This window comes from Lathamus discolor, chromosome 10 (genome assembly GCF_037157495.1).
Source record: "Lathamus discolor isolate bLatDis1 chromosome 10, bLatDis1.hap1, whole genome shotgun sequence".
NCBI classification, from domain to species: Eukaryota; Metazoa; Chordata; class Aves; order Psittaciformes; family Psittacidae; genus Lathamus; species Lathamus discolor.
The window spans coordinates 5,642,986-5,670,961 of record NC_088893.1 but is presented as its reverse complement, the minus strand read 5'-3'; the positions used below and the strand labels follow the sequence as shown (position 1 = coordinate 5,670,961).

Genomic DNA, 27,976 nt, shown 5'->3' with positions numbered 1-27,976 from the left:
CGGCCGCGTCCCCTTTAAGCGCAGGCAGGGTAGTCCCCGCAGCTCTCGCGAGACCAGCCGCTCCGCCCCGCCGAGCGCCGAGGCCGGGGCGGGTTGTGGACTACATGCCCCATAGCACCCCGCGCGGAGCAAGAGCCAATAGCGGCTCGGGCACGGGGCGGGGTCGTGCTTGTGAACAGCCTATGGTGTGTCTCTCCGCTCCCGCGCTGGGCGGGGCGTGCGTGCGTGCCCCGCCCCAGTCCCCCGGAAGTGATGTCACGGGCCCCATGTGAGCCGATTGCAACACATGCAGCGCGGAGAGGGGGAGCGCGAGCCGCCGGTGTCCGACGTCAGCGCCGCCGCCAGCCGCGCGCCGCCGGGGGGGACCGCGCCTGAGGTGAGGGGACGGGAGGGGAGGGGAGCGGCGCGGGGGGGCGGGCGGGCGGCGCGGGGCCCGGCCGGCTCTAACCGCTGCGTCTGTGCCGCCCGCCCGCCGCAGGCCGCCGCAGCCGCCGCAGCAGGAGGAGGAGGAGGAGGAGGAGGAGGAGGGAGAAGATGGCGGACGATCCCAGCGCTGCCGACCGCAACGTGGAGATCTGGAAGATCAAGAAGCTCATCAAGAGCCTAGAAGCTGCCCGCGGGTGAGCGGCGGGGCCGGCGCCGCCTCAGGGGGCGGCCGCTGCGGGGGGGCACCGCGGCGCGGGACGGTGGGTAGCGGGGTCCCCCGCCCCGGGGACGCTGCGGGGAGGGTCCTGGCCGGAGCGGGAGCGGCGGGGAGGGCTCTGCCGCCCGGCACCGGGCCGGCCGCCGCGGGGTGCGGGGCAGACGGTGAGGAGCAGCCCCGGCCCGGCGGCCCCTTCCCGGGCCCCGGTGCCCTTTTGTCTGGCCGCGTGGTAGAGCGGCCGGGTCCCTGCGGCCGTGGAGGGCCTTGGGTCTGGGGAGGAGAGCGGGCTCAGAGCGCGGCGAGGAGGGCCGGGGGGGGCCCTGTGTCCCCGGGGACAGCGGGGCGGGCTGAGTCGCAGAAAGGAAGTGTAACCGACTTTCCCGCACGGGAAGCGGGCAGCGCCTGCCGTTGTGCTCCCCGCTGGCCCCGGCCTGGTTTGGGTTCATCAGTTGTCTCCCTTCCACCCTCTGCGGCTGCCTCTGCCGGGGGTTCTGGGACGGGCTGGGAGAGGGGACGCGGGGCCCGCTGCCCAGCTCCACGTAGTGTCCGGCCTCTCCGTGGCCCCTGGCTGCCCAGTGCCAGCTGGCACCGGGGACCGGCAGCTTCCAGCTGGAGTAGACGGCTCCTCTGCCCTGTGCAGGCGTGGGCTCCTCCCAGGGGACCTGCTGGCTCCGGAGGAGGGGGTGTGGGGTTGCAGTTACTGTGTTCCTTCTCTTACCAACACATACTTGATCCTTCCTCCCCTTCACCTTCCAGTGGAAGAAATGCTTAACTCCGTTTCCTTGAAAGCAGGCTCTCCAGAAGTTTGGATAGTGCTAAATTTAAGGGCTCGAATTCCCCTTCTGTTGTCCTTGCACTTTGATTTCTCTTTTTTTTTCCCCACCAGACATAAAACTGCTGGATGTTCTGACAGCCTGTCCCATGCCAAAGGTGACATGGTGCCTGCATCTGGTAATTCAGCAGTGGCCTGATGTATGGGTTGGGAAGCCCTTTGGGCTTGAGTACTTGTAAGAACTGTAGGTTCTGGAGCTGTAAAATAGCAAAGAAAGTGGGTGTCCCAGTATACAGTGCAATAAAATCAAAATGAAGGGTGAGTGCGTGGCTCTGTTTCCATAGGCTCATCTGAACTGGTGTTAATTTGGCTGGGGCATCGCTCTGGTTGCCTTTGGACAGCTCACATAAGCTGAGCTGCAGTCTTATTCTTCCCTTAGTACTGATGTTTGTTCTGGTGTGTAGTGTGGGCATGGGGAGTTGTTTAGCTGAAAAGTAGCCAAGGAAGTGGAGGAGAACCCAAGCTACAGGTACCCTTAAGTGTTATTTAATATGGTGTATGAGGTAGCTGTGCAAGGGATGGGGGTGTGGGAGAAGGGAATGGGGAGCCTGGGCTGTCCTTCTGCAGCAGAGTGGACTTTGACTGCCCAAGTTGACCATTTAGCTGTGCTTTTACAGTGTTGACAGCATGTGTTGTACCTGTGGGGAGGTCCTGGCAAGCATGGGAGCGTGTGAATGACTTTTGCCATGAAGTTAAAGGCCTTGGGGAGCTATGGGTGACCATTGCAGCTTGTGAAAACACGTAGTGGCTCCTGTAACAGCAGTGGGGGAGGCCGGGGTGTGTTTTGGAAGTGTACGGTTAGTATTTTGGCTTTCTCTGATTCAGAATGTGGTGACATAAGTGTGTCTAGCTTCACTGGCAACTCTTGTGTTGTTTGGAATAGGTGGATGTTGCAGAGAACAAGACTACAACTGGTACTGGAGTGATCCAGGGTGAGGTGAGGCAAGGGGCTGGCTTGGAGCGGGTGGCTGTTACAGGGATAACACCTTTGTGGGGACATAGCCTCGGTGTCTTCCCTCTTCCCTGCTGGTGGTCCCAGGCACATCTCTTCTTCATGTAAAGGTGCTGCAAGCACAACAAAATATATGGAGGTTTAGCTGAGCCCTCTGAATCCAGCGTATGCCCTAGATGTTGTGATACTGCTGTTCTTTAATGTTTGAGCTAGCTGCTGAACCACCACCTGATGAAGGCTGCTGATGCTAGCAATCTTTGTAGAAGCAAGGTTATGTGTAAATGGGTGTTGTGCTAAAATTATCCTGGTCTGTTTGGGCCCAGTTAGGGGAAGAGATGCTGCAACTTTTGCCACCAGAGGCGTTAGACTCCCCGGCACAAGAGGTGTGAGGTAGTGAAACAGGCTTTTCCGGCCTTTGGGAGAGTCGCTTCCTCTTCCTGTGGAGTAGGAAGACCTGTTCTGGGGTGGGTTAGGGGGCAAAGCCTTTAAATAGGGTGATGTGGAGGGCCAGGGACTCCTTAGCGTCTCCACCTTCCCTTACTCATGTACTCCTAATGGTGACCCAGCAGCAGTGTCCCAGTTTCATGTGCTGGTTGTTCCTGCAGTGGATCAAAGGGACGGGAAATGGAGGAAGCTGGAGCTAGATGTTCAATTCATGTGTGGCGTTTGGGGCGCCTCTGCTGTTAGCTATTTGGGTAAAATCTCAAGGAAAGCTTGCAGAATGTTTCCAGCATGTTAAGTGAGCGTGAGAGCAAGGAAGTGCTTTTATTGTGCCTGGGACACATCAGCGAAGTGGTAGTATTTGGTCAGAAAACCAGGGTGGAAGATTAGAGCTTCAGCATTACCGGGAGCTGATGAGCTTGAGGCCAGCAAGGGTAATGTTAAGGTAATAGCCTAGCAAGAATGCCCTGTGTTATTTCTCCAGGCTGGCTTTCTTACTGATCTCTGGATAGCAAGAATCAGGCAAATCAAAACAAAAGTAGTGTTTAAAACCACCTAACCCACCTCAAAACCCCATCTCTGCTTGGCAGGGATTAGAAGGAGCTTTGGTCTGTATCGTGCTTCCTAAACCAGAAGTGTCTGTTACTCTCTTTCTCGCTCTTCCAAAGCTGAGTTGCAAGCTGTAATACTTTACACAGTTAAGGAGTTCATCTTTCTGATGTGGTGTGAAGGGACGGGGAGTAGCTGGTATCAGCAGAGTGTGTGTGCCTGAGAGCAGCTGGGGAGCCTGAGTTCTGTACTGTAGGCAATTAACCTTTCTAGCCAGAAGAAGATGAGGTTTAAAGGCTGGTGGTGAGTCCTTGTGGGAAGTCTAGCCTTGTCACTCATCTCTGGTGGCTGGGAGTGCTCAGGCTTTCATCGAGCATCTCTACTTCTCTCCCACAAAGGGATTCTGCTTTCAGTCCACAGTTAGGTTTCGTAACAAACAGATTTGGTGAAAGTCTGTGCTCTCCAGAAGGTGCAGCAGTGGCTTTGCATGTGGCTGTTGCAGCAGCTCAAGTAGAAGTGGCATTGGTCCGATGTTTTTTCCCTTATCCTCTGTCTCCGTTATTTTCTGCTGTTGCTTCATGCAGTTTTCCAGTGTCAGTGTTAAACTGACAATCAGTCTTTGTTCCTTTTGGTCTTTGCAGTTCTGAATAGTTTGCGGGGCTATGGTCAGTTTTTTCTGCTAATCTAAGCTGTAAATGCTTGACAAAATCAAGCATCAGCAGCAACTGGCAGTTTCCTTGCAGGCTTAGGCCTGAGATGGAGACAGATTTCAATCACGTTTGGAAAAGTTCTCAAACTCTTAGGGACAGGGGCTTTCTTGCTGCAAGCAGCTCTGCTTGGGGATGGTTTGCTACCACCTCCTCTGGCCAGTTGGACTTCCTGACCCTGAGGGAGAGCATAGCAGGTGCTGGTGCAGGGTGTGGAGCTGCATTATAATGGTAAAACCTTCAGGAACCTGCTCCCTTGAGGCACCTCTCCTGCCTTGAGCTTGCTCTGTTCAGAGCAGTAGCCTTTATTAGTTTTACTGAAACGGGGAGAGAGGAGGCAGAGAGAATGGTGTCTTTGAAGGCTCTGTCTGCAACAACCACTAAGATTGACAAATGTAGTGTGTTGAAGAACTTTTTTCCAAACTGTTTTGAAAGGTGGGGAAATGGGTCATATGCAGGTTTCAACTAACTGAACCAGTAACTTACTGTGGTTGTAACTGGAAGAAGTGGCTCAAAGCAGGAGAATGGAGAGATCCAAGAGAAGGGGACATCTTGGTGTCTCCAGAGCCATGGAAGGCAAAGTGATGCTGTTTCTTGCTAGGATTTGGATTCGGCCAAGTTGAGACTTCCATCTGTATATGGGAGAAACCAGAAGTGAGACAAGTAAGTCACCAGAGAGTAGATAGGCCTGAAAGTGTGTGGGAATTTCTACAAAGTGAAATGTAGGCTAATTCTGCTTGAGGGTGGAAAAGCTGACCTGTTGCTTAGACATAAGTTTTCTCAGCTTGTGTTGCAGAACACATCACTTGCAGCTGGGTTCTCCTGCAGTCCATCAGGAGCCTTGCTGGGCCTGGTGGAAGAGTCCAACTCTGGAATTAGTCTCGGGTTGCTGCTGTTTCCCAGCCTTGTGTGGCAGGGATGGTAGGAGCCTGCTTGGGTGACGGTGAGTGGGAGGCTGCGCATCTCTGTACCTGCTTCTGAGCTGTCCTGGGATGGTGCTGCTTTTATGGCCAGGCCAGTTGCCAAGGCTGGGTGAGACCTGTTTGGGCAACCTGGCGTTTCTAGAGAACAAGATAGTCTTGTCTGTTCCACTGTTACAATGGTGGGTCTTTCCAAAAGTGACTTGAAAGCCCACCTGCTTGTGAGTTAGTGCTGCAGCAGCACTAGCTGCTGGGATGCACTTAGGGTATATCTGGAGTCAGCTGCAAGTATGAGTTTGCCTTGTTCCTGATTCCTTTTGAACAAAATGCTTGGGAACTGCTGGTGCTGGGATTATGTGGTGGTGTATTTCTCACCTGAATTAGGCAGTGCAATATTTTGTTACTCCTACAGCAGAGCTGCATCTGCAGCTCTTTGTTGTAGATGGCTTGTTCTGCTGATAGCAGGTGCTGTACAACTTCATTGCACTCAAGTTGCAACTCTGCTGGAATACCTGTTGAACAGTTGAGTATGCTCAATAGTTGCTGCTTAATGCTGCTATAAATTCTTTTACTGCACCATATATGCATAGAAGATGCAGTACACCATATATAGTGGTGTACTGTATCTTAGGAGTGTAACAATGCCACCATGTCTAGGCAAGTACCAGTAAAGCTAAGTCTTTAAATGATGTCATGCATCAGGAGGAGGATTTTGTGTGCTGTGACTGGTTTCTGGCTACACTGCCAGAGGTGTGTCAGTTCAGAGGCTCCCTCCCCTGTTCCCAGGCTGCAGCAGATCTCTTTCCCCACCTTCGTTACTGGGATCTGTTTGTCATTGTGGCTGTGCCTTGGGTCTGGGCTCTGGGAAACAGTTTAACCGTTGATACAGGATCTGTTTCTGCAGAGCTGAAGCTTTCACCTTAGGACGTGGAGTATGGAGACCTTGAACCGGGCCTGGGTGAGCTGGTCGATCCCTGAAGGGCAGTGCTGTGGCAAGGTACTACTTGGCTTTCCAACTTGTCCTGTGTTCATTAGGTTACAGTGCTGATATGTCATGCTAGTGCCTGTTGTGGGGTAGCCTTGAGATCTCTCCACAGCAAGCTCGTGTCTCCAGTAGAGGTACCTTTCCTAGAAGTCTTCTGCTTCAGCTGGAATCCAGGCTGGACCAGCCTTGGGAAAGTGCAGCCTTTCAGTCTGTGGAGAATGTAAGCCAGATGTGGGGCAGGGACTGCAAGAGGAGTGTCTGTGGGGTGGCACATGGATTTTATCTTTACTGACAATGAGTTTTCTGCTTTGGCTTTATGAGCTGTCATTGAAGTATGGAGTGTTTAGGGAAGAGGTTATGATTTAAGTTCTTACCTAAGCTGAATTGCTTCCTTGAAGTTGTGCTTTCTCAGCCTGCTTGTGTCAAGCATAGTTTCTAAAGGAGATCATGTTTCTGTTGCAGAAGTGAAGGCTGCAGTATTAATACTGTCTTTTGCTTCTGGTAGCAAGAGGAGATGGAGACATTTGCAGAGAGGTCAGAGCAGGAATGATCCAGGGCAGAAGTGATAGCTGAGGCCTCTGTGGCAGGTAACCATGTAGGATATACTGCAGCTCTTTGAAACACTGTTTCCCTGCTCTGTTTGAGTCCCTTCAGGCTGCCAGTCTCTCTAGTGTTGGGGTTAGAAGCTGGGTGTGGGTTTCATGTGATCAGAGCTGATGAGGCTCCTCAGGACTAAGGCAGTGTCTCCTAAGAGCTTGTGTTCCGGTGGTGTTGAGGGGGGGTGGTTGGAGAAAGCTGCTCTCCCTGTGCCAGATAAGAATGCAGCTGGAACTGGGGAGAATGTCCAAAGGGTTGTTGACATCCTACTGGTTGCCTGTGCCTAATCATTGTAAAACGCTTCCTGGGCTTTCTCATCTGCTTGCTCTACCTGTTGCTGTATACTTCAAAAGGAACAATTGGGAAGTGCTATTGGAGAGCACACACCAGCAAGTGGCAGAAAATGACCTAACCTGGGAGAATGGTTGCGTGTGAGACAAGAACTCTAGAAGTGTTTTATAGCCCTTGGTAGTTCGGCAGCCTGGTACCCTCCTTTACAACTGTGTGAATCATTAGTGAACAGTGTGATTCATACATAGCTCATCATTCACATAGAGCTGATGAATGAGCCCCTGACTGTTGAAGAGAAATGTGGCAAGAGATGGGAATGGGCATCTCAAAAGAGGACAGACGTTTTTGGCTTTGTGGCAACTGCATTTCTCCTTGCTTTTTATCAACCCATTCCCATGTAGCTCTGAGGCATTAACATCTTAACAAGCAAATCTGGATCTGTTGCTGCAGTCCCTTGGTGTACATCTTGTACCCAACTGACCCATTAGCATAATGCAACAAGTCTTTTAAACTTGGAGCATTGATAATTGAGGAGAGAGAGCAGGGGAACTGTGGCAGAATCAAGCCTCCCAGTGAGTCACAAATGTCTGAAGTGCAGAAATGTCTGTTCCACTTACCAGTAATTGGGCATCCGGGCTTTCTGCATGAGGTCAGATGCAGCCAATAAGGCCTATTCAAAACATGCCTATGCAATTAGGTTTTGTGATGTGTTGCCTTTGATCCAAGGATTTCAGAGGGGCATTGATTCACCCTCCCTGTGGCGTGTGTAGTAGCCACTTACGCTGATTCAGTGCTCTTTGGTAATATGGGATGAAGTCAGGATCTGCTCCTAGAGCTCCAGAACTGAGTTGAGATCTGGGTGCTGGTGGTTGCCTGAGCAGCAGCCACAGTGTCGGAGCTGGCTCCAGTTGGGGACAGGAAGAGGCTCGGAGCATGTAGCTGCTTACATTGACCTGTGTGCAGGTAGTGCATAGTAGACTACTGGGCTCACTGTTACCTGTGCAGCCTTCAGACATGTGATACCTGGCCAAATTCTCTGCTATGTGAAGGAATTAGAGGTCTGTGACCTGATTCTTCCACCACCTTTCTGTCCCTAGGGAGTGATGGATGCTGAGCTCAGGAGGCAGGTCCTGGCAGCAGGCCAGTGGCTGCTCATGGGGGGAAGCACTACCTTGCCTGACCCCTGGTGAGGCAGTAGCCAGTCTTGCCTCTGCTCCTTTGCTGAAGCAGCCATTTGCTGCCTCCCTGTGGGAAGCTTTCCCTTGCTGCTGAAGCAGTGGGTGCCCTGAGGAACACAGGCTCACTTCTGTTTTCCAGGGTGGCTTCTGGCTTGGTGCTTCTCTCCCTAGCCCGCATTTGGTAAGATTGCTTAGCATCTCGGGCCTTTTTGCTCTTTGAGACAGTCAGTGGGTTAGGGCACAATACCATTTCAGGGCAGTCTTAATGTCTGTGTTCAAGCTGTTTCTGGTTACACAAAGTGCTTTTTCTATCTGACCTGCCAGCATTACAGGATGATGATACACAAGATTCCTTCCTAGGGCTCTGGAACAGCACTCCAGTGGGAGAGCTGGTGGCATGGTGGCAATAGCTGCATGCCCTCATGCTGTGCAGCTAAGTGATTTTTCTTTGTGCAGGGTAGAGGTAGCATCCAGAGACTGATGGATTAGCTATCTGGGGGGGTTTCTTTGACTTAGGGGAGGAGGGGCTGGCTCTCTCCAGTCAATGCTTATGCTGAAAAGTACTCTTGAGGAAAGAATTACTTCGTCTCCTGACTCTTTGATCCTCCCCTCATATCTGCTCTACCCCCATCTTGTGCTTTTTCTCTGCTTCTGAGGCAGCACTGGATCCAGAGAGGTCATCTCTGCCCTACTGCTGCTTGTGAACTGGTCTCTTCTGTATCTTCATACCCTTCTTTGGGTGACCTGGAAACCTTTGAGGAACAACTTGTATTGATGTTGCCTTTCAGTAGATGACCCAGTGTTCTGGTGTATGCTGCTGTGAAATACAGAATGCCTCTGATGTGGAGGTTTTGACGTTCCTCCTGAAATGATGCTGCAAAAAGTACTGCCAATGGCATGGCTTTCAGCTCAACTTCACATGAAACTTCTAAGGAGCTAATGGTAGGTCCCATTGTCAGCTACCCGCTGTTGTGTTCTCTGTCTAGGTATCCAAGCAGCAGTCTTCGAGCCCATCCTCTGAACAGGGAGTGGGTTTTCATCTGTTTAGGTTGGAGACATCACACAGAGCTGTTGCCTCTCAAGCAGCGATTAGATTGAGGCATGTTGGTACATGTGTTTGTTACTAGTGTTCAGAAGATGTTCTCACAGGCAATGCAGTCTTTGGGTAAGCTTCCAGATGACCTTGCCTCTGAAGACTGAAGAGATCCTAGACTCCTAAGATTGTCTCTGCTCCGTCCTAGCAGGCTGGCAGGATTTCCAGGACAAGTTAATGTAGCTTTTGCATCTTCTGTTGTCTCTCTAGATCTGGTGTCTCAAGTGGGCTTGAGCCACTTCCTATTTGACAAAGGCTTTATCTTATTAAAAGGCGTGACGTCTTTAAAGGGCACAGCTGTGTGACCTGTGTGTGAACTTCACAGCCATAATTTGTAAGTTGTAAGAGCATATGCACAGAACTTCCCCTCAGCAGGGTCAACGCTTGCCTGCAGAACTTGTGTGTGAACAGAGAGTGTCTAATGGCCTGTGTTTTGTAAGAGAGCCCAAACCAGCAGTCTTGTGCTTGCCTATACCCAAGGACACTTTTTATACACTTCATTTAACATCTCTGCTCAGACACAGGATCAAAACCCTGTCAAATATTCTTTACTTACCTCACTGCTTGTGTGAACTGTGCTCTTGAGTTAGTCCTTCACACTGTGTGCATATTTGTTCAGAAGTAGCTCTCTTGGACCTGTGGGATTCATCTGGTGAAGTTCTGTCTTGGATTACATAGATAATACTGGCATCTGTCTTGCATCTGGCTATGGGTGTGTCAGTGATGGAACTGGTCGTGCTATGGTATAACATCAGAAGTCTTGATGGTCCAGGCAGCTTGGGCTCCTTGGTACATGTGATGCCTGCTCAGTAATCCACAGTCCTCTTGGCTGGAGACCAACAGACGTTACCTTGGGAAGGTAACATCGCTTGAAGCGGTATGTGGCAACAGCTGTTTCATAGAAAGCTTCCTAGCTGTGGTATGTGGTTAAGATCTGATTATTTGAAAGCTGTTTGCTCCATGCCTTTGCAGTCTCTGGCAGTCATATGTAGGCCTTGTCCTGGGGAAAGCAAGATGCTGATGGAACTAGTACCCTGTAAGAAAACAAAGCTCCTTCTGAGTCATAGAGAATGACTGGCCTTCCTTGTCTGTGTATCACTGCATTACACAGTGTGCTATTAGTGTAAAATGTTTCATTGTGGAACAACTACAGCTCAGCTGCTGTTTGTCAGGTCTCCTCTGATACCACAGGATAGGCCAGTAAGTGCTATTTATATAGCATGTCTGTGAAGTTAATGCTCTCCCTTGCCAGCACATATCCCAAATTCCAGGAGACAGGTTGAGTGACTGTTTCTCCTCAGCCTTCTGGTTGGGATTGCTCTGGTGCCAACTTGAAGGTAGCTACAGTCAGTGCTTGCTGGTTTTTGTGTGGTATGCACGTAGCCATTTCACTGACATAACACTGTGTGAGATAGAATCTTTTAGGAAGTCACTAGACCAGTTTCTAGTTTCATTTGAAAGCTGAAGGTCTAAGGGTCTGCTCAGCTGTTCCTCCTGATGGGCGGGAGAGGAGAAACCAAATCCCTGTAGATGAAGATGGCCACCTGGAACAGGCGGCTCAACTGCCAGCTGTAACGAAAAACCATCATGGGGTGTATGTGGCAGCTGATTTCCAACGTGATACACTGCTCACTTTGTGCACTTGCCTTCTGTTGTAATGGCTTCCTCATGCTGAACCAGCAAGTACACAGTGGGCACTGCTCCTGGTGCCAGAGGTGGCTGGGGACTTGGAACAGCAGTCCAGCTGATGTGAGTGTCTTCAGTGAAATCCCTGCTCTTGTGCTTGGAAGGAGCCCAGCAGTTCTCTTAGTCTGCAATGCCACAGCTGTCATAAGGCACTTGAGACGCTGTCTGATGATACCTCTTAGGCAGTACAGCAAGGTCCTGCAGGGAGAACGGAGCTGCTGGATGCTGTATGTAGGAACACTGGCAAAACTCTTCCCTTTGGGATTTTGGAGCTAGGTTAGTGATGATTCAGCACCGCACACACTGCCACTCGCTGTGATAACTTGATAACATTTGCTCTTAAGCCTCTCTGTGCTTGGGATAGCTGTTTCTGTTTGTATAGTTGTCTGAAATTCAAGCTGTAGTACCATTGAAGTTTTAATACGAGAACAGGCTGTGTCCTATCCACAAACCTCAGTTTCCTAAAGTGTGCTTGGTTTTGCTTCCTCCTTTCCCCCAGACAGGTCCCTGGCAGGTTGTAGGAGCAAATTGGAGCCCACCTGCAGTGGTTTAGGAGCAAAGCTGGAGTCTTGATTATTGTCCTCTATCCTAGAGATAACTAATGTTGGTACCTTCCAGGCCACACTAAATCTGAGCTAATTACCTCTTACTGGCAGGGCTGGTACAGTGTGTGTAGTAACCATCATACCCAGCCAGTGGGGTGGTTTTACCTTCCAAGAGGTTGGCACTACTTGCCCCATTGTTCCTTTATAATGTGTGGACAGATGCCCTTAATGCCTTAAACTGTTTTCTCCTCTGCAGTCCCTTGTTCAGTGGCACATGTTGTGCTGTCCTGTGGTTGGGAATGCTGGTTTCTTACAAAAGCAAACATCTCTTTCTTACAAGGAGCATTTCGGGTCTTGATGCGCATACTTGGATTACAGTAGCAGCTATTTGGCTGCTGTGCAGGCACTCCTTAGCCCAGAATAGGGACAGCAACTGTCTCTAGCTGCTTCAAACTTCCTGGCTTGGTTCAGTCTGAAGGCATTAGCTTCCAGCTGATCTCACATAATTTGTCTTGGGTGTACTAAAACTGGAGGCGGGGGTGGGGGGGAACCTCTTAGCAATGCTGCAGTTTGAAATTGGGATCCTGCTGAGCAGAACATAATCTGGAGTGCTTCAGGTCTGTCCTTCCTGCAGGAGAGCTGGGGGTGATACAAGGAAGAATGCGTGTTTGATCTAGAGCTGCCAGTGTGAGCACTGTCCTTAATCTAGATTGATTATTTAATTGTTCACTGTAACAATTCTGTAATGAAGTTCTGTCTGGCAGCGTGCTCACCAGGGGATATGTGGTTGGCAATGGTCTGCCAGGCAGCAAATGTCCCGTGTGCTTCATGCGCTGCAGAGCCTGTTGGCTTTACAGGTCTGCTGCTTGGAAAGGCCCCTTTTGGCAGGCCATAGTCAGCATGATTTCCCCTACTTCCTTCTCAGAGTAAATGTGCTCTAGAGCCATGTCTTTGAGCAGCAGCTTTCTTAGAAACTCTTGCCTATGTTTTGTGTCATTATGGTGAATTTAACAAATGGAGCCACAACTGGTTCTTTAGACCCTGCCATCCTGCAGGAAGGTCACATACAGGTACCAGCTTGCTTTGAGAGGGGAAAACTGCTCTTCCGTGCCAGGCTAACAAGGTCTCAGTGGTGCATGAGGGAGTTCTGCAGCCATCCTGATCACTGGTGTGCAGGTGTGCTTCAGCTGGTGACTTGCTGCTCTCGGCCTCTCTGGCACATGATCTGATTTAGTGATCAGATCCTGACAGTGTGCTGGTTTAAGGAAGAGGAGATGAGCAGGGGGGATGCTGACTGTTACCTTCAGTTAGCTGGCTGCCTAATGAACCGCTTGGTTGGGTGGATTAGCTGCACCCAGCAGGCAGCAGCAGCAGCATACTGACAGGGTCTGCTTCCAGTGGAGGTGCTGGGGACACAGGTGAGGAGCCGGTGACTCCTTGTGCTCCAGGCTGCAGCAGCTGGGGATGCTGTGAGGTGCTCAGGCTGCATGCCTGCTGTTTTGCTGGATTCTGTAGGAATCAGTTAGTCCCCAGAATAGCTTTGGCTGAGTAAATAGTGAAGAAAGCATGTCAAAACCAAGAAGTGCACTTGGTGTTGGTAATGGAAGGTCCTTTTGGGTAGAAATCCAGGCTGGAATGTGCTGATGGGTTTGCACCAAGCACAGTACTGTGCTGTCTTAAACTAGTTTGAGATTTACATGAAGGAGAATGCATCATCTGAGAGACCCATTTCTTTGCTTTCAGTAAGGAATCACAAGAGCTTTTGAAGTGCACCGTGTTACCTCGGGTAGGGTGCTTTGGGCAGGGTGTTCCTGAGGAACAGTGATTTGCCTGAAACACATGACTCTGCCTTAGAGATAAGAAGCTGTGTGTAATATAAATAATCCCCAGTTGCAGTGGCCCTGTGAAGGTGTGGGGTTGGTGCCGTCCAGCCATTCACAACACACAGAGCTGCGCTCTGGCCAGCAGCTCTGCTCATGCCAGTGTTTCTGGGGCAGTGGAACATAACATGAGGCCAGGGGCTGGGATCTGAGGGGTGGCTTGCATTTGAAAACTGAAGGTAAGTAGCTTACTGAAGAACTGGCCTTGGGAGGGAGGACACACTCCTTGCTGTTACCCTAGCTCACTGTCTGATCTTTGCCCTCTGTCCTCAATAGAGGGAAAACTGCATTAAATCTCTTTCCTAGCAGGAAAGCCATGCAGTGCCCAAGGGGCATAACAGTCCCATCTGCCACATTCGGATGCCCTCAGTTTGTGCAGTAAGTTAGATGTGATATGCAGAGCTTTCCAGTCTCTGGGAAGTCAGAGAATCTCCTCTTTCAGAGAAAGAAATGAACTCAAGAGTGCTACTTTCAGAAAAGTCGGGAAGAGTTACTTTCATTCGGATCAGGCTCTTACTCAAAGGAGCCTGCTGGGAATGATAGGCCATTAGATCTCCCCTAAGGCTTGTACCATTCACTGGGGTAGCAAGCTGCTTTAATTGAGTGGTATATGGAGTATTCTTGGCTGGTGTGACCTGGAAGTCTGAGAGCTGTCAGCATGGCTCAAAGCTCTTTCTGGGAATAATGCCTGCAAGTGTCTCTTCACGACTTTCTTGATGAGTGTGTATGGGGATCTTGGATATTAAAACCAATTAGTTGTCTTTAAGGTCAGGGACTTACTTGACCTACCAGCATCTGTTTCAACTTGGCCTGAATTGAAGATCTTTGGAAGGGGGCTGTACAACTTTTGTAAAGAGGCTAATGAAGTGATGCTTTTTTAAGCACTTCCCTGCTGTCTCTGTAGCCCAAACACTTCAGGCAGGATGCTAGAGCATGACAGTCTGAAGCAGCAGCAGGCAGGTTCCCTGTTAGTCTTCTACTGTAAGAAATGTAAAATAGCAAAACCTAGCAAACTACCCCCCTCCTTTTTTCAATGGCTGAAAATCACTTTGGTTCCCTGACACAGAATCCTGAGTAGAGGTTTCTTCACAGAGCTTAGCTGGTTTGCCCTTGAGAGGGCTAGAGGACACGATGAGATACTTGATTTTTGTGCCATTACTCTAAGGTGAAGTATTAGGTCTGGGTTAAATTTGAGACAGTGCAGAAGCAGCAACTTCAGACATCTGGGATACTTCAATGCAAATGGCAGGTACCTGCTGGAAAGCAGATAGGAAATTTCCTGATTTTCATGTTGTCCTTGGATGGATTTGAACCATGAGGCTGCTTTGGGGATTAAGTTCTCTGCAGGATCCACCCAAAAGCCGTAGGAAAAACGAGCATCAAACTTACTTTTTCATTTAATTTAAGCCTGTGGGGTCTTATCTCCTGACTCTGTGCCTGGGGCTGGTGCTTAAAGCACTCTTTATTTAAAGCAGCTGCCAGAGCTGGTCAGGTTCTCTGTAAAGCAAAGTGCTGATGGGAAGGTAGAAAAGACTAACTGCTACAAAAGGATCCTTCTAGTTTGGTTTTCTATTTTAATCTGAGGCGAGCAAAGTGTTAAATCGGCACTGGGGCTGGCTGGTGCTTCAGCTGTCTGAGAACAAATGGAATGGACTCCAAAGCATTCTTTAAGTATGTAGCTGCATTGTTTTAAATAATCTCTGCTGAGGACAGCTTCCATGCCTTTAGCTTGCAGCCCTTAGCCTCAACATCCATGCTTTTTCTTTTCACAGAGTAGTATCTCAGGTTAAATGAGCAGCTTTTGGAGGACTTGCTCGGTAGTGACAAACCTGAACACTTGCTTATGGAGTCAAATCCTTCTGAAGAGCCTGGTTTTGTTTTCTTTTCTCTCCCATTACTGTCCAGCAGAAGGGGAATGACACGGATAACAGTGGAGTGAAGCATCCTTGGGGGGAGGGAGGCAAGACAACTGCGTGCATAGAGTATGGTATGAATACAGTTGTTGCTTTGGCTGGTGGCTGCTCACAACCCCTCTCTTTTCCTTTCTCAGCAATGGTACCAGCATGATATCGTTGATCATTCCCCCCAAAGACCAGATTTCGCGAGTGGCTAAAATGTTAGCGGATGAGTTCGGCACCGCCTCCAACATCAAGTCTCGAGTGAATCGCCTTTCAGTACTGGGAGCCATTACATCCGTACAGCAAAGACTGAAACTCTATAACAAAGGTAACTTCTAGCTTGTATGGATGCTGGCAATCTTCCCTTACTTGGAAGCAGCCTTAAATTCCTGCATTGTGCAGTTTTCTGCTAATCAGATCTGTTGGCCTCTGCTGCTGTCTTTGCACTGATATTCCAGGTACGTTGCCTGTGGATGGCTACTTCAGGGTGGCCCTTGGGACTAGAATAGTGAGATGGTCCTTGTCTCTAATAAGCAGGCTCATGATTCTGTCCTTAGCAGTTAAACTTGACCAGCTTTAAGAGCTATTCCACAATAGTTCATTTGCATTAAACTAGTGGTTTTCCATCAAGCAGAAACTTATGTATGTCTTCTGTATGCCACGTGCAGCTACCAACAAAACCAGACCCAGGCAATCTATAATGATTGCTGGGAAAGTGTTCATTGTCACTGTTTTTACACTTGCAAGTGGCCTTCATTGAGATGGTCAGTCTGTAAATCACTGTATAAGAACTAGGAAAGCTTCACAGGGCTATCCAGCCTTTTTTAAGCTTGTATGAGCTTGCAAGCTCATGGATTTAACAGCCAGGTACATGTTCTTGCAGCTCTGTTGCAAGTCTTTCCCTCAGTGTTACCTTTAGCTTCCTACAGCTCTTCAGCATAGGTGCACTGAATTAGTTTGTTTTCCATTGTAGACATCTGGGAGGGAAAGAGGTGGAGGAAATGGAAAGTAGAAAATTTGGGAATTCCAGCTGTGCCTTAAGTTTTAAGGCCTAGTAGTTTTTGATGGGTACAGTTTGCTGCATTTCTTAGTAATCTAAAATTGCATTATGTGTTTTGTAGTACCTCCAAATGGTCTGGTTGTTTACTGTGGAACAATTGTGACAGAAGAAGGAAAAGAGAAGAAAGTCAACATTGACTTTGAACCTTTCAAACCAATCAATACGTCGCTGTATTTGTGTGACAACAAATTCCACACAGAGGTAAGAAGTCCCCTGTTACCTGCTGGGTTTGAAGTAGTCGGGCTGCTTTGCTAGACTCGCTGGAACAATCCTTGATGTGCAGAATCCACAGTCTGTAGAGCAGCAGGCTTTAGTTAAGGCATCCTGCTTTTGAAGCCACCAGCTCCTACTACAGCTGACTTTATGGTCCAGTTAGTAACTGCTGAGTTTGTGTCACCCACAGACATGAGCTTTTCTCTATGACTGGAGGCAGGGGATTTTTTTCGTAACCTAAGAGGCCATAGATTTTATTCCAAGCCAGGCCTTAAAGTAATACCATGATAATAATTAGTGTTGCCAGTCCTGATACCAGATGTGTTAACTGAGACTGTTGATGGAGAACTGGCCTGTGCCTCATCTGCTTGGGCTAAAGTGGGATTATTTTTATTCAACATCTGCTTATCTTGGTTAAATGAAGGTTTGAGGCATATTTAATGTGGATTACACTGGTCTCGACTGTGTGAAGACAGTTCATTGCATCTGTTCTGACTCTGTTGGCAGTTGCAAAGTATCTGTAGTAGGTGACTGACTGCCTTTCATGTCCATGGGTTCACCATGATAAATATGTGGACTGAGACTTAACTGCCTGTCATCAAACCTGTATGACGTAACAGAACTGTGCACAGGTAAAGCTCTTGAGTCCTGCCAAGCCCACATGTCCATAGGCAAGAGGTAAATATGAGAATTCAGGAGCAAGTCAGAGGTGCAAAGCCAAGAGATGTTTGTCCCTGCAGTTGCTGGCAGCAGATGGACGCTGGTGTGTTGCCTTCTTCCCTATCGGAAAAGGGATTAATTTGATCTTGTCTGCAGCTCCTGCCTCAGGGGCTGTTCACTACCAAAAGAGTAGCTGCTGCCCAGTGGGCTGTTGGTGGGGGCAGCTGTGAACACACTGTTGCTGGTGTGTAGCATTGCTCAGAAAGACAGTGGCAAGAACTTGAGAGGAATTCGTGGTAATTGCTGCTGTGATTACTAACAGCACCTTTCTCCATGGGCTGTTTGCTCTCCTGTGTTTTCTGAGTATGTGATTATTTTCATTGGTATTGTATGTGCTGCAGAATCAAATCTAGGTGCAGAAGCTTACTGTATGCTGTCTTGAGCAGCAAGATGATGTTAGCACTGAAGTCTTGATTTGTCTGTTTCAGTGGTTGTAGAACTGTGTTTTTAACCTAGTGGTTTCCCCAACATGCAGCTACAACAGGTGAGGGCATCTGGCTTGGTACATCAGCAGCTTTCCAGTGAAAGTGAGGGCATGTCAAGGAGCAGAAAGAGGAGGTGATCTTCACCTTTAGGCTGAAGCAGCAAAGAGAAAACTCAGCTCAGACTGAAGAACAGAATAAAAGCTTGTTCTTGATAGGTCAAACTGTGGAATTGCTGATATAGAACTAATGATGGGAAAATGGAGGGAATCACTGAGCATTGGATACTTTATTAAAATAAGAGGGAATCGAGAACATCAGTGCCATAGGTATCTGCTGCCTGGCAAGAGAATCTGATAAGATATCCTCTAGTTATTTTATTGCCTGTGTGAAACCAAAGTAACTTCCCAAGAGGGATACGAACCCTGATGTGTGTCTGAAGGGTAGGATTTGCAATGACTTATTTTGATGCCTTGGCTGGAGCATTCATTCCAGTCACACGATTTGCTTGGCTCTGTCCCAGTTAAATAGATTGCAATGTAATATGCCACTTCCTCCTCTCATTCATCCCACTGCTGAGGAATTAATACAGAATATTTATTTTGGCCAGTAGATTCCATTGAACTTCAGTGTCTGTTTCTTTTAAGCTTGAAAGCTGTAGATGCGGTTGTGTGGATTTTGGGTAAAGATGACTGATAGTTTGGATCCTTTCCATTCAGCCCAATAATCAAGCTGGCAGGCATGCAGGTAGTTAAAAGGTCCTCTGCAGTAAACCAACATCATCACACTTTCAGTATTAAACTGGTGACTTCAAACAACCTGGAATCTGACAAGTTCTCCATCCTGTTGATGTGTTTTTACCAGCAAGAAAGAGGATTCTTGCTCTTATGTTTACTGGGCATGTGTAAGTGAACAGGAGTGAGTGTGCTGAATGTTCTTGCTCACTCAGGCTGCCCTTGAGGGGACAGTAACTGACAGATGCCCTGGAAAAAGGAGCGTAGAATGTGGATATTTGGGGATGTCCCGCACCACCAGAACCAAGGCTGGGGAGGACAAAAGTAACTCAAAAGCCTTGATATTAAGCAATACGTTAATGGTTAGTCAACTTCAGTGACCTTACAGAATGAATTTAGCTGCTTTCTTTAAAGGGAAAATAACTTTAATTTTGCAGCAAATGTTCTGGCTGCCTTCTCTATAGCCAGTTATGCAATTACTGCTGCTGTTACTTAATTCTGCTTTGTAAGGCTGAATTTGTTATAGCCACTATAGATTTCATCATTCTGCCTTTGGGACTTGAAGCCAGCAGGTGCAACAAACCAGTATTTGTTGTAGTTGTCAAGTTGAAGGTCTGTATCAGTGCTTTGCAGGATGAAAGCAGCCCAGATAGCCTGATCAAGCGAACTAAGCAAGTTCTGCTTTCCTGGCTGGAATGCTAGGAAAATTCTTCCAGTTTTGCCAGCCAGAGAGGTGATGCAGCCTCATAGAAGTGTGATAGTTTCACTTTCCAGAGCTGATCTTTAGGATCTTGCTGTTCTGCGTTCCTGCAATGTCAGGCAATGAACTGGTAAATGCAGTGAAAATAGTTATCAAGCCTGAGTACTAGTTTCCTTTCTGCTTTTGGCAGCATTGTGTGAGGTAGTAATCTGGGACAGTCTCACCTCCTAAATGTGCTCGTCCTCTAGCTTATTTGTATATAATCGCAAAGACCACCTACAGAACTGAAACTCATCGAGGTGTACTGTTTCTGGTGGCCTTTCTGAACCAGGGTCATTAAGAGACTGGTGCTTACTACTGACAACATGCTTTTCTTTTCCAGGCTCTTACGGCGCTGCTTTCTGACGACAGCAAGTTTGGCTTTATTGTAATAGATGGTAGTGGTGCACTCTTTGGAACCCTTCAAGGAAACACAAGAGAAGTCCTGCACAAATTCACTGTGGATCTTCCAAAGAAGCATGGTAATGCACTAGTCTGTCTAGACTGTTCGCAGCAGTACATCATGGGGTGGGATGGGAGGGTAGTAGCAGGAAACTTGGCCTGCAGGTGTTTAGCTCTACTCAATTCTTTACTTCCATCAAATCTGACAGCAAAGCCTCTAGTCTGAGCATTCTGTCAAAATTAATGAATCACTGTAATATGTGATTCATTAGTTGATCTTCTTCAAGTCATGCTTTTTATTTCTTGGAGCATTTGATCAGTTACTTGATTTTGAGGTAGACTTACCTAAATATTAATAGCACAAGTAGTAATATCACTTGGTAGTGTCTTTAAAGTTTGCATCTGATGGTGTTGTATGCAAACCAGCATGAAAAGCAAGAAGCTGTTCCTTGCAAGAAGCGCAGAAGCCTAATGGAGCAAGCAAAATGGTAGTTCTGCTCTCTGGTGCTGCACTGTAGTAAGCCGCTGATGAGTTCAGTCTGTTAGCTACTCCTGGCTTACTGTCCTTTGTAGACTGGGATGGGACAAAATGAAATTGAAACATCTCCCCCAGTAAGCTCCTGCAACAGAGTCTGCTGGAATGCATTGCATTGGCAAGAAAGGCACATGAGGCAGTGTAACAAAAGAGATGGCTTTTAGTGAAGGTATGGGACATAGAAAATGTACACAGATGTTCGATTTCTAAAGCAAGTTTCAAGTCTGTATAAAAAGAAAAACAAAACCACCCACAACATAATTCCCTCTTCAGGATATATGGAGAAAAATCCCTTGCTGTGAGTGAACCCTCTATTCACTTACTGTTTCAGTGAGTGCCCATGGCTCTGCTTGCGGCAAACTAATTCTGAAGGCTGCATCTGCCCTTGGCTTGAGTTATTCGGAGCCAGTTGGAACCATGTACTAATAACCTTCCGGAACTGAAATTACTTCCAAATCACTCCTTCACATCTGTTCTCTTGTAAAGGTAGAGGAGGTCAGTCTGCCTTGCGTTTTGCTCGCTTGAGAATGGAGAAACGACACAACTACGTAAGGAAGGTAGCAGAGACAGCCGTGCAACTCTTCATCTCTGGCGACAAGGTGAATGTGGCTGGTCTCGTTTTAGCTGGATCAGCTGATTTCAAAACTGAATTAAGTCAATCTGACATGTTTGATCAGGTGAGTAGCCTTTTCTGAGCAAAGCCCAAATGTTTAAACTGTCAGTAGTAAAGGTGATATTAGTAGTAGCTACTTGGTATGAGATGCATCTGACGAGGAATACAACTTTGGTGTCTGAAGTTATTTGATCAAAACTAAACATCTGATGTATCCTAATGAGATAGAGTACCTAATATCCCAGGAGGATTTCCTAATGCCTCCCACAAGGAGGTAGTATCTCCTTTTCTTAACAACAGTGCTGAAAAGCAATCTGTCCTCCCTGGTTTGGAACTGCCATTCACATTCTTTCTGTTTCCAAATCTAAAGTAGAAGCTTTATTGGAATTAAACTCTACTAAACCTAATCTCCGTGTCCCTGTTGCCTGAAAACTGTGCTTCAGTATCAAACATGCAGAGGTCCCTCTGACTGAGAAGCTCTGCTTGCAAGTGAAGCAAAACAGATTAATGCTGTGATTCTTGCCAGGTGTTTATTCTTGTGGCATTATGAAGTAGTCTTATGGCAGTGCTGTGTGATGGACTCTTCTTCATGTCTGCTTTTTCTTGTTTAGCGGTTGCAATCCAAAGTGCTCAAACTAGTTGACATTTCATATGGAGGAGAAAACGGATTCAATCAAGCAATTGAGTTGTCAACTGAGGTCCTCTCCAATGTGAAATTCATTCAGGAGAAGAAACTAATAGGTATGTGACCACACGTTCAGCCTTCTGAGACAGGTGTGCTTGACTGACTAGGCTGAACTCGCCTTAGGCCTCCTGGTAGTGCCTTTGTGTGCTACCTCAGCCCTGTGATGCTTTCTGAGGTGGGCAGAGCATGACTTGTAGTGGTCTTTGTTACCTGAACACCTTCTTAAATGCTGCAGGACTTAATGAGGCTTTAAGGAGTGTGTGGGGAGGTTTCTTGTTGTTTTTCCCCACTGGACTTCTCAGATGTTCCCTGTTTATCCTTTCATCAGGGATTGCCTTAGTTTTCAGGCCTTCTGGTGACATTTGGATAGGAGTGGGTAAAAATAGCTCCTCAGATCACTTGCATCTTCCGCAAGATGAAAGTTAAGATTTTTTGTTTTAAGATAGGAACAGAAAAGATCCTTTCTTTGACTCTCCAAAGACACACGTTGCTAGATGGAAAGCACAGGAGGGCAATAGTAACAGTAGATACTGTACAGTGGGAAGGGTGAAGTTAGATGGTTCCTGCTGGTGGGTTAGTCCAGTTGATTGTTTAACAGCAAAGGCAAACCTTTCAGTGGAGTGAGATTCCTGACAGGGCAGTATTTCAGGGAGTATTTTTAGATTTGGAACATTTATCAGCTTTCTGCTGATGAATGTTTTAAACTACATGCTCTGACATGTTACCATATCCTTTGCTTCCTTCAGCAGCATTACAGTCTCCTTTTCCAGCTGCTTCTTGCATTCAAATGAGGCTTGTTTAAAGCTCCAAGTGGCATGATCAGTGTTTGTGACAATCTCTTTGTATCCTGGCTGCAGGACGATACTTCGATGAAATCAGTCAGGACACGGGGAAGTACTGTTTTGGCGTTGAAGATACACTAAAAGCTTTGGAAATGGGAGCAGTAGAGATACTGATAGTCTATGAAAATCTGGATATCATGAGATACGTTCTGCACTGCCAAGGCACGGAGGGTAGGTAGCACTTCTGCGAGACTGAAACATCCATGAAGGTTTAACACCTGTGCTGACTCTCTTGAATAGATTATGCTGCAGGAACTCCTTAAGTAGATCTTTAAGGACTTGATCAAGGGGATGTCAGGTAGGCAGGTCACTAACTTGCAACTTCCTGGCTACTCTGGGAAAAGTCTGAATGAAACTAGCAAGCTTCCACTGTGGAGAAAGAATTGCAGTGCTGTGGTGGTAATTTGTCACAGAGTAGCACAAAACCTGACTTTTGGGTGTGAAAGTATAAATGTGGTACCAGTGCATTATAAGAGGGGATGCTGATTTGACTCTTGTCCAGAAACATGATCCTTACTAACGACAAACCATAATGCCTACAGCAGGACCTCTGCCTTTTTTGGTGTTGGCATGACAGTAACTCTCCACTGGTGTGCTTGTTCGGTTTCTTATAGAACTTCACCTAGAAAGAAAGGCAGTGTCATAGTATCCTAGAACGGTTTGGGTTGGAAGGGACCTTAAAGCTCATCCAGTTCCAGCCTTTTGACATGGGCCTGGACACCTTCCACTAGAGCAGGCTGCTCCAAACCGCATTCAGCCTGGCCTTGAGCACTGCCAGGGATGGGGCAGCCACAGCTTCTCTGGGCAACCAGTGCCTCACCACAGTCTGAGTAAAATACTTCTTCCTAATATCTGCTGTTCCTAACATTTGTTGTAATTGCTGGCTGTTGTCAGGCTCTTGCTGTCTTTAACTTGCACCTGGTAGTTTATCCAACCTATTTTTTTTTTCCCCTCCCTTTTCAGAGGAGAAGATTCTGTATTTGACACCAGAGCAAGAGAAGGATAAATCCCACTTCACAGATAAAGAGGTATTTCAGCTTTGGGGCCTGTAGATTTATTCTCAGTGTACTGGTGCAGCATTCTGAGCTTAGTTTGTCATAACCAGGTGAATATGTGCCACCTTTCTGGCATTCAGATGAGTTTTCCAAGATGACAACCTGTGGCTCTTCCTGTTCCCCTTCTGTGTAACCCCTGGATTCCACACTTGCTTTACTCCTGTCTTCCCTGACACCAGTTCCAAGATGGTGTAAATGAAGTGACAGGCAATAAGGGGTCTTTGGCCACCATCAAGCTACCTCCTAGAAGGGTTTGGTAGACACTGTGCAACCCACAGGCTAAGGTCCTAAACCATAACCCCTTGTTTATTGGGCACTTACGTGGTTACAACCAATCAGATTTTGCTCGTGCAGGTCAAAAAACCGTGACGGGTTGGGGGGGATCTGTATTACTTTGCACAGTAAGCTGGGCAAAGACATCTGTCCCTTGCAGAAAGGGTGGTCATCTCTGTCTCATGCATGGTCTGCCAGGGTAGCTCTTTTCCTCCTGGTGGGGTAATTGCTAATTCCTTCTGTGCATGGCAGGTTTCCATTGTATTCTGCAATGATACTGTGTTTCTGTGCCAATAATCACCTGACCTCCTGCTTACAGAGCTCTGTACTTGCCTCTGTATTTGCACAGATCAGTATTTCCTAGAGTGAGCAGTGCGTGGTTAGATGAGTGGCAATGGACTGTTTGTGGGGTATAAAGCAAATCTAAAGAAACACTAAAAACTAAGAGTGTAGCATGAGCTGACACTTGAGCAGGAGAATAAACAAGGTGTTTCCTCTCCTGCTTCTAAGTTCTGTAGTATGGGGGCCCAAAACCAGGACTGTCAGGATTGAACTTCTAAAACCAGGAGCCTTCTGCTTGTGTCACTGCTTGGCTGATACAGATGTGTCCTAAATGCCTAAGAGCTGGACCCTGGCAAGTGTGTTGGCTGCTCCAGCCTGTGAAGCATGAAGCTGGTGTCTGTCTTTAAAAATGAAGACAGTAGTGATCTTTAAGCCAAAGACAGCTCTTAATACCTAACACACAGTGATGTAACCTTTCTGTTACTGTTTTTTCCACCCCCTCAAATGTCTCTGTAGACCGGCCAGGAACATGAACTGATAGAAAGTATGCCCCTTCTGGAGTGGTTTGCAAACAACTACAAGAAATTTGGAGCAACATTGGAAATTGTTACAGACAAATCACAGGAAGGATCCCAATTTGTGAAAGGATTTGGAGGAATTGGAGGTAAACTGCAAGAGGAAAATGTGTGTCATCTTTTTTAATGGTTGATTTGGTAATCTGGTGCCAAAGCAAGTGGGATTAATTTTATTCCTATTAGTCATGATACCAGTTCAAGAAACTGTCATGTTCATCAGAGATCTGCAGGTGAATTCATCACGATGATGCTGCACGTTGTGCAGCTGCCACTTTCCAGCTGCGTTCCACAGATCCCTTTGTCCTTCAGAGTGCTCAGAGGGTGGACTGTCCTTTCCAGCTGCTGAATTTCAGAAGGGCTGTGAACTGCCTCACTCTCTGTACACAGTTATTGTTCTGGGGCAGACCATGCCCTGCTGTGTAGAAGTGGTGTATGACAAACCCCAGCCTAGTTTCTGAAGCAGCTGGATATCTGTTACTGAGCTCTCAGAACTTCCCTGTACTTTGCTCCCTGGTCTTCCCTTCTTTTCAATATAAAAGCATTTTTAGCCCAACTTTATGGAGAAATGAGGCTTCTGAAATCCTGCAGTCTTTCTCCTGAGCTCACTGACCAGTTTCAGCTAAGTCTGGCAGAGGTGCAGGTAGCTGCTGTGCTTCAGTTTGACAAAAAGCATTAGCGGGGTAGAATCAAACTGCCTGCTGTGCACCTTGTTCTCCCCAGACTAGGGATCCCAGGGCAAAGCTGCTGCTTTTTGGCTGATAACGTAGCTGTTGCCATTTGTTGTGTTTAGGTTGATGGATGTAGAACAGAGTGTATTGCAAAGAGGAATTTCTAAGGCCCAGAGAACACTCATCAGGATTAAGGCCTGAATGCTTTGGCCGTGTAAGGAGCAACAGGTTTCTAAGTTTCCAGGGTCTGTAATTCCAGGAGTCCTTCCTGTCCCCTCAGATCCAGTCTGTCTGCATGGTGGGCTACTTTTGCTACCGTGCTCCCTATAGACTTCAAATACTCCCGGAATACCCTTCAGCTAAGTAAATGCTTCCAGGGATAAAGGCTCCCAGAAACCCAGGCTGGTGTTTGGGGAGGGTTGGGTCAAGGGAGACAGCCACTAAATACTGCTTTTACTGTTGTAAAAGTTACTTCAGTGCCAGCTGCCTTCTGAATTTAACTGAGCAGTTAGAGTGGGACAAATGATCTGTCACTGCTGCTTCTTGGAGATACAGTCCTCCTAAACAGGTTCAGCTTTTCCAGCAGAAAGCTGGGCTATGCTGGGCAGGTAGGTATTCCCTCTTTTTGGCACTAAATTACATGGATGTGCCATTTCCACACTAGCTGGGTGTCGGCTGTTAGTCCTCAGCCTGAGCTGAACTCACAATACAAGTGCCAAGTCAGCTGCTGAGATTTGAATTGAGAACCTCTTGATGTGCAGCTGGGGCTCAGGGAATTGTTTAAATGCCTTTCTAGCTCTGTGGATGTTGGAGAAGCTAAAGCCTGTTGTTTTTCCCAGGTATCTTGCGGTACCGAGTGGACTTCCAGGGAATGGAATACCAAGGAGGAGACGATGAATTTTTTGACCTTGATGACTACTAGGTAGTCGACCTGGGTCCGGCAAAACGTGCCTCGCCCCTCCAGCATCCAACCCAAGGAGCAAACTCATGGTGGAAAACACAACAGATCCCTGCCTTAGAATTGGAACATTTCCAGAACTTGATCCACAAACATTGGATTTAAAAAAAGCAAAACCCTACACTTTGATTTGTCATAGTGTCAGTACAGCAGCAAACTACTAAGTTCCTATATGCCACTTTGGACTAATTTAAAAAGAATCCCAATTTTTACTTTTACTCAATGGTGAAATTGGTTGCTCTTGTATTTTATGAAAATGATTTTTTTAACCTTCATGATACATTAACTGCTGTAAAACCTCTTCCTTCGAAAATTAATAGAAGTAAGATCCTACTGGTTTGTTTCTTTTTACTTTGATTGGAGAGATCAATTGCTGCATTTTGCAGCCCCGTGACCCATTTACATGGCACTCTCAGCTTAAGACTACAGAAGAAGAAATGTAATGAAATTGGAGGTGTTCATTCTCTTCTAAAGAATGAGAAGGCACTTACCTTGAGTGCTAGCTTATGTGTGGCTTGCAAATTCAGATGGGATGGGGAGGCTTACCAGCCAAACGTGCTTTAATCTATTTGCAGAAGCACTGCTCTCACAAACTAGGAAATGCACTTCATTGATTGCAATGAAAATGCTGCTGGAGTCTTGGGCTTAATTTGGATTGGAGCAGTGCAGCCTTCAGGATATATTATTATTATTATTTTTCAGTCTGGACAGAAATAAACACCTGATTTCAGTGCAGTAAGGTACACTTTGCTTTGTTTTGTTCCTCAGTAAGTTTTTCCTTTTGCTTTAGGACTGCGTAAGGTTTCCTTGAGTACGTGAATTTGAACCCACAGTTCTTCCATGGAAGCGGGTATTTGACAGGAGTAACTAGCAAATGGAGTCCTTGGCAGAAACCCTAGTGCTGGTGTGTTTGGAGCATTCCATGTGTGTATGCTGAATATTAGCACAACCCGTGGGACACCCATCTCCCAGCACTAAGGCAGTCTATGGGATGGGCTCGCAAGTCTCCTGTAAATCTGATGCTGAATATTTAATGTGCCCTTCATGGGTTAAAACTTCTGGTTGCATCAAGACTCAAGAAAGCTTTTTGTCACGCCTGCTATATTGAATGCACTTCAACCTGCTTGAACTGGCAAAGGGTTTTTCAGGTGGTGGTGCAGGCAGAGGGTGAAGTGGGCGTTGGCACGAGGTAATGCACAGGTCTTGCTGCTTTGGGGGGGTTACCGGGTTCTCCGACATCGCGGTGCCTGGTAGTTCTGCTCTTCACTGGCTCTGTCACTGCTGGTGCGTCAGTCAAAAGCAGCTTCTCTTCCAAGCTGCATACCTGCCTACTTTTCCCGTAATCCTGTTTCACTTGAATGAAGGGGGAGCTTGTCTTAAAACTTCTGCCACGCTGTTCTCTGAGGTCCAAAATGACAGTCATTGTGAGCAATACAACTCGTACCCCTGCTTTAGAACCTGGCAGATCAGACGGCTTTGCTGGTGTTCTCACATCAAAGCTGGAATCTCTCACAGAAGGTGGGCCCGGGTTCGCCACAGATCTGCACAAACCCGGCTTTGAGCACATCTGTGGTCTCCACAGCGGTATGTTCATGACTTTGCCATTGTAAATGGGTCTAATGTGACATGACAAGACCAGAAAAATTGGATGTAAATTTACATTTTTTGAATATACTGCTTGTTGTTTCACATGATACATTAGGGTATGCAGCTCCTTTTTGTAGTTTTTATTTTTACTATTTAAGTTTGGAAATGATGCCAAATTTTTGTATTTCTTTAATCAATGTGTTCTCTTCGGTGATATATATTGCATTATATATTGATGTGTATATCAATATATACTGATATGTATTACACTTACACATACAAACACGTTAAACGGGGGTGAAAAATCCTAGCCTTCGCATACTATATAGCCTCTGCAGAGAGATCCCAAGCAGTGATATCTTGGTGTTGTGATGTACAGAAATGGAGAAGAGTATTAAACCATATTTAAGAATATA

At 47.2% G+C, this 27,976-nt stretch overlaps 1 protein-coding gene across 2 annotated transcripts; it reads left to right on the top strand.

Annotated features, from left to right (window-relative positions):
- The first annotated feature begins 266 nt into the window (after positions 1–266).
- ETF1 (eukaryotic translation termination factor 1) lies at positions 267–27,976 on the top strand. Of its 2 annotated transcripts, none has more exons than XM_065690307.1 (11): positions 267–376; positions 479–620; positions 15,350–15,525; positions 16,319–16,458; positions 19,429–19,567; positions 20,509–20,699; positions 21,247–21,376; positions 22,178–22,333; positions 23,126–23,190; positions 24,289–24,436; positions 25,855–27,976. In XM_065690307.1, the coding sequence occupies exons 2-11, from the start codon at positions 535–537 to the stop codon at positions 25,935–25,937; spliced, it is 1,314 nt and encodes a 437-aa protein (XP_065546379.1). In that variant the 5' UTR covers positions 267–376; positions 479–534; the 3' UTR covers positions 25,938–27,976. The 2 variants fall into 2 exon arrangements, with proteins under 2 accessions (XP_065546379.1, XP_065546380.1); XM_065690308.1 differs by lacking the exon at positions 267–376 and adding an exon at positions 5,949–6,041 and having other exon boundaries at positions 544–620.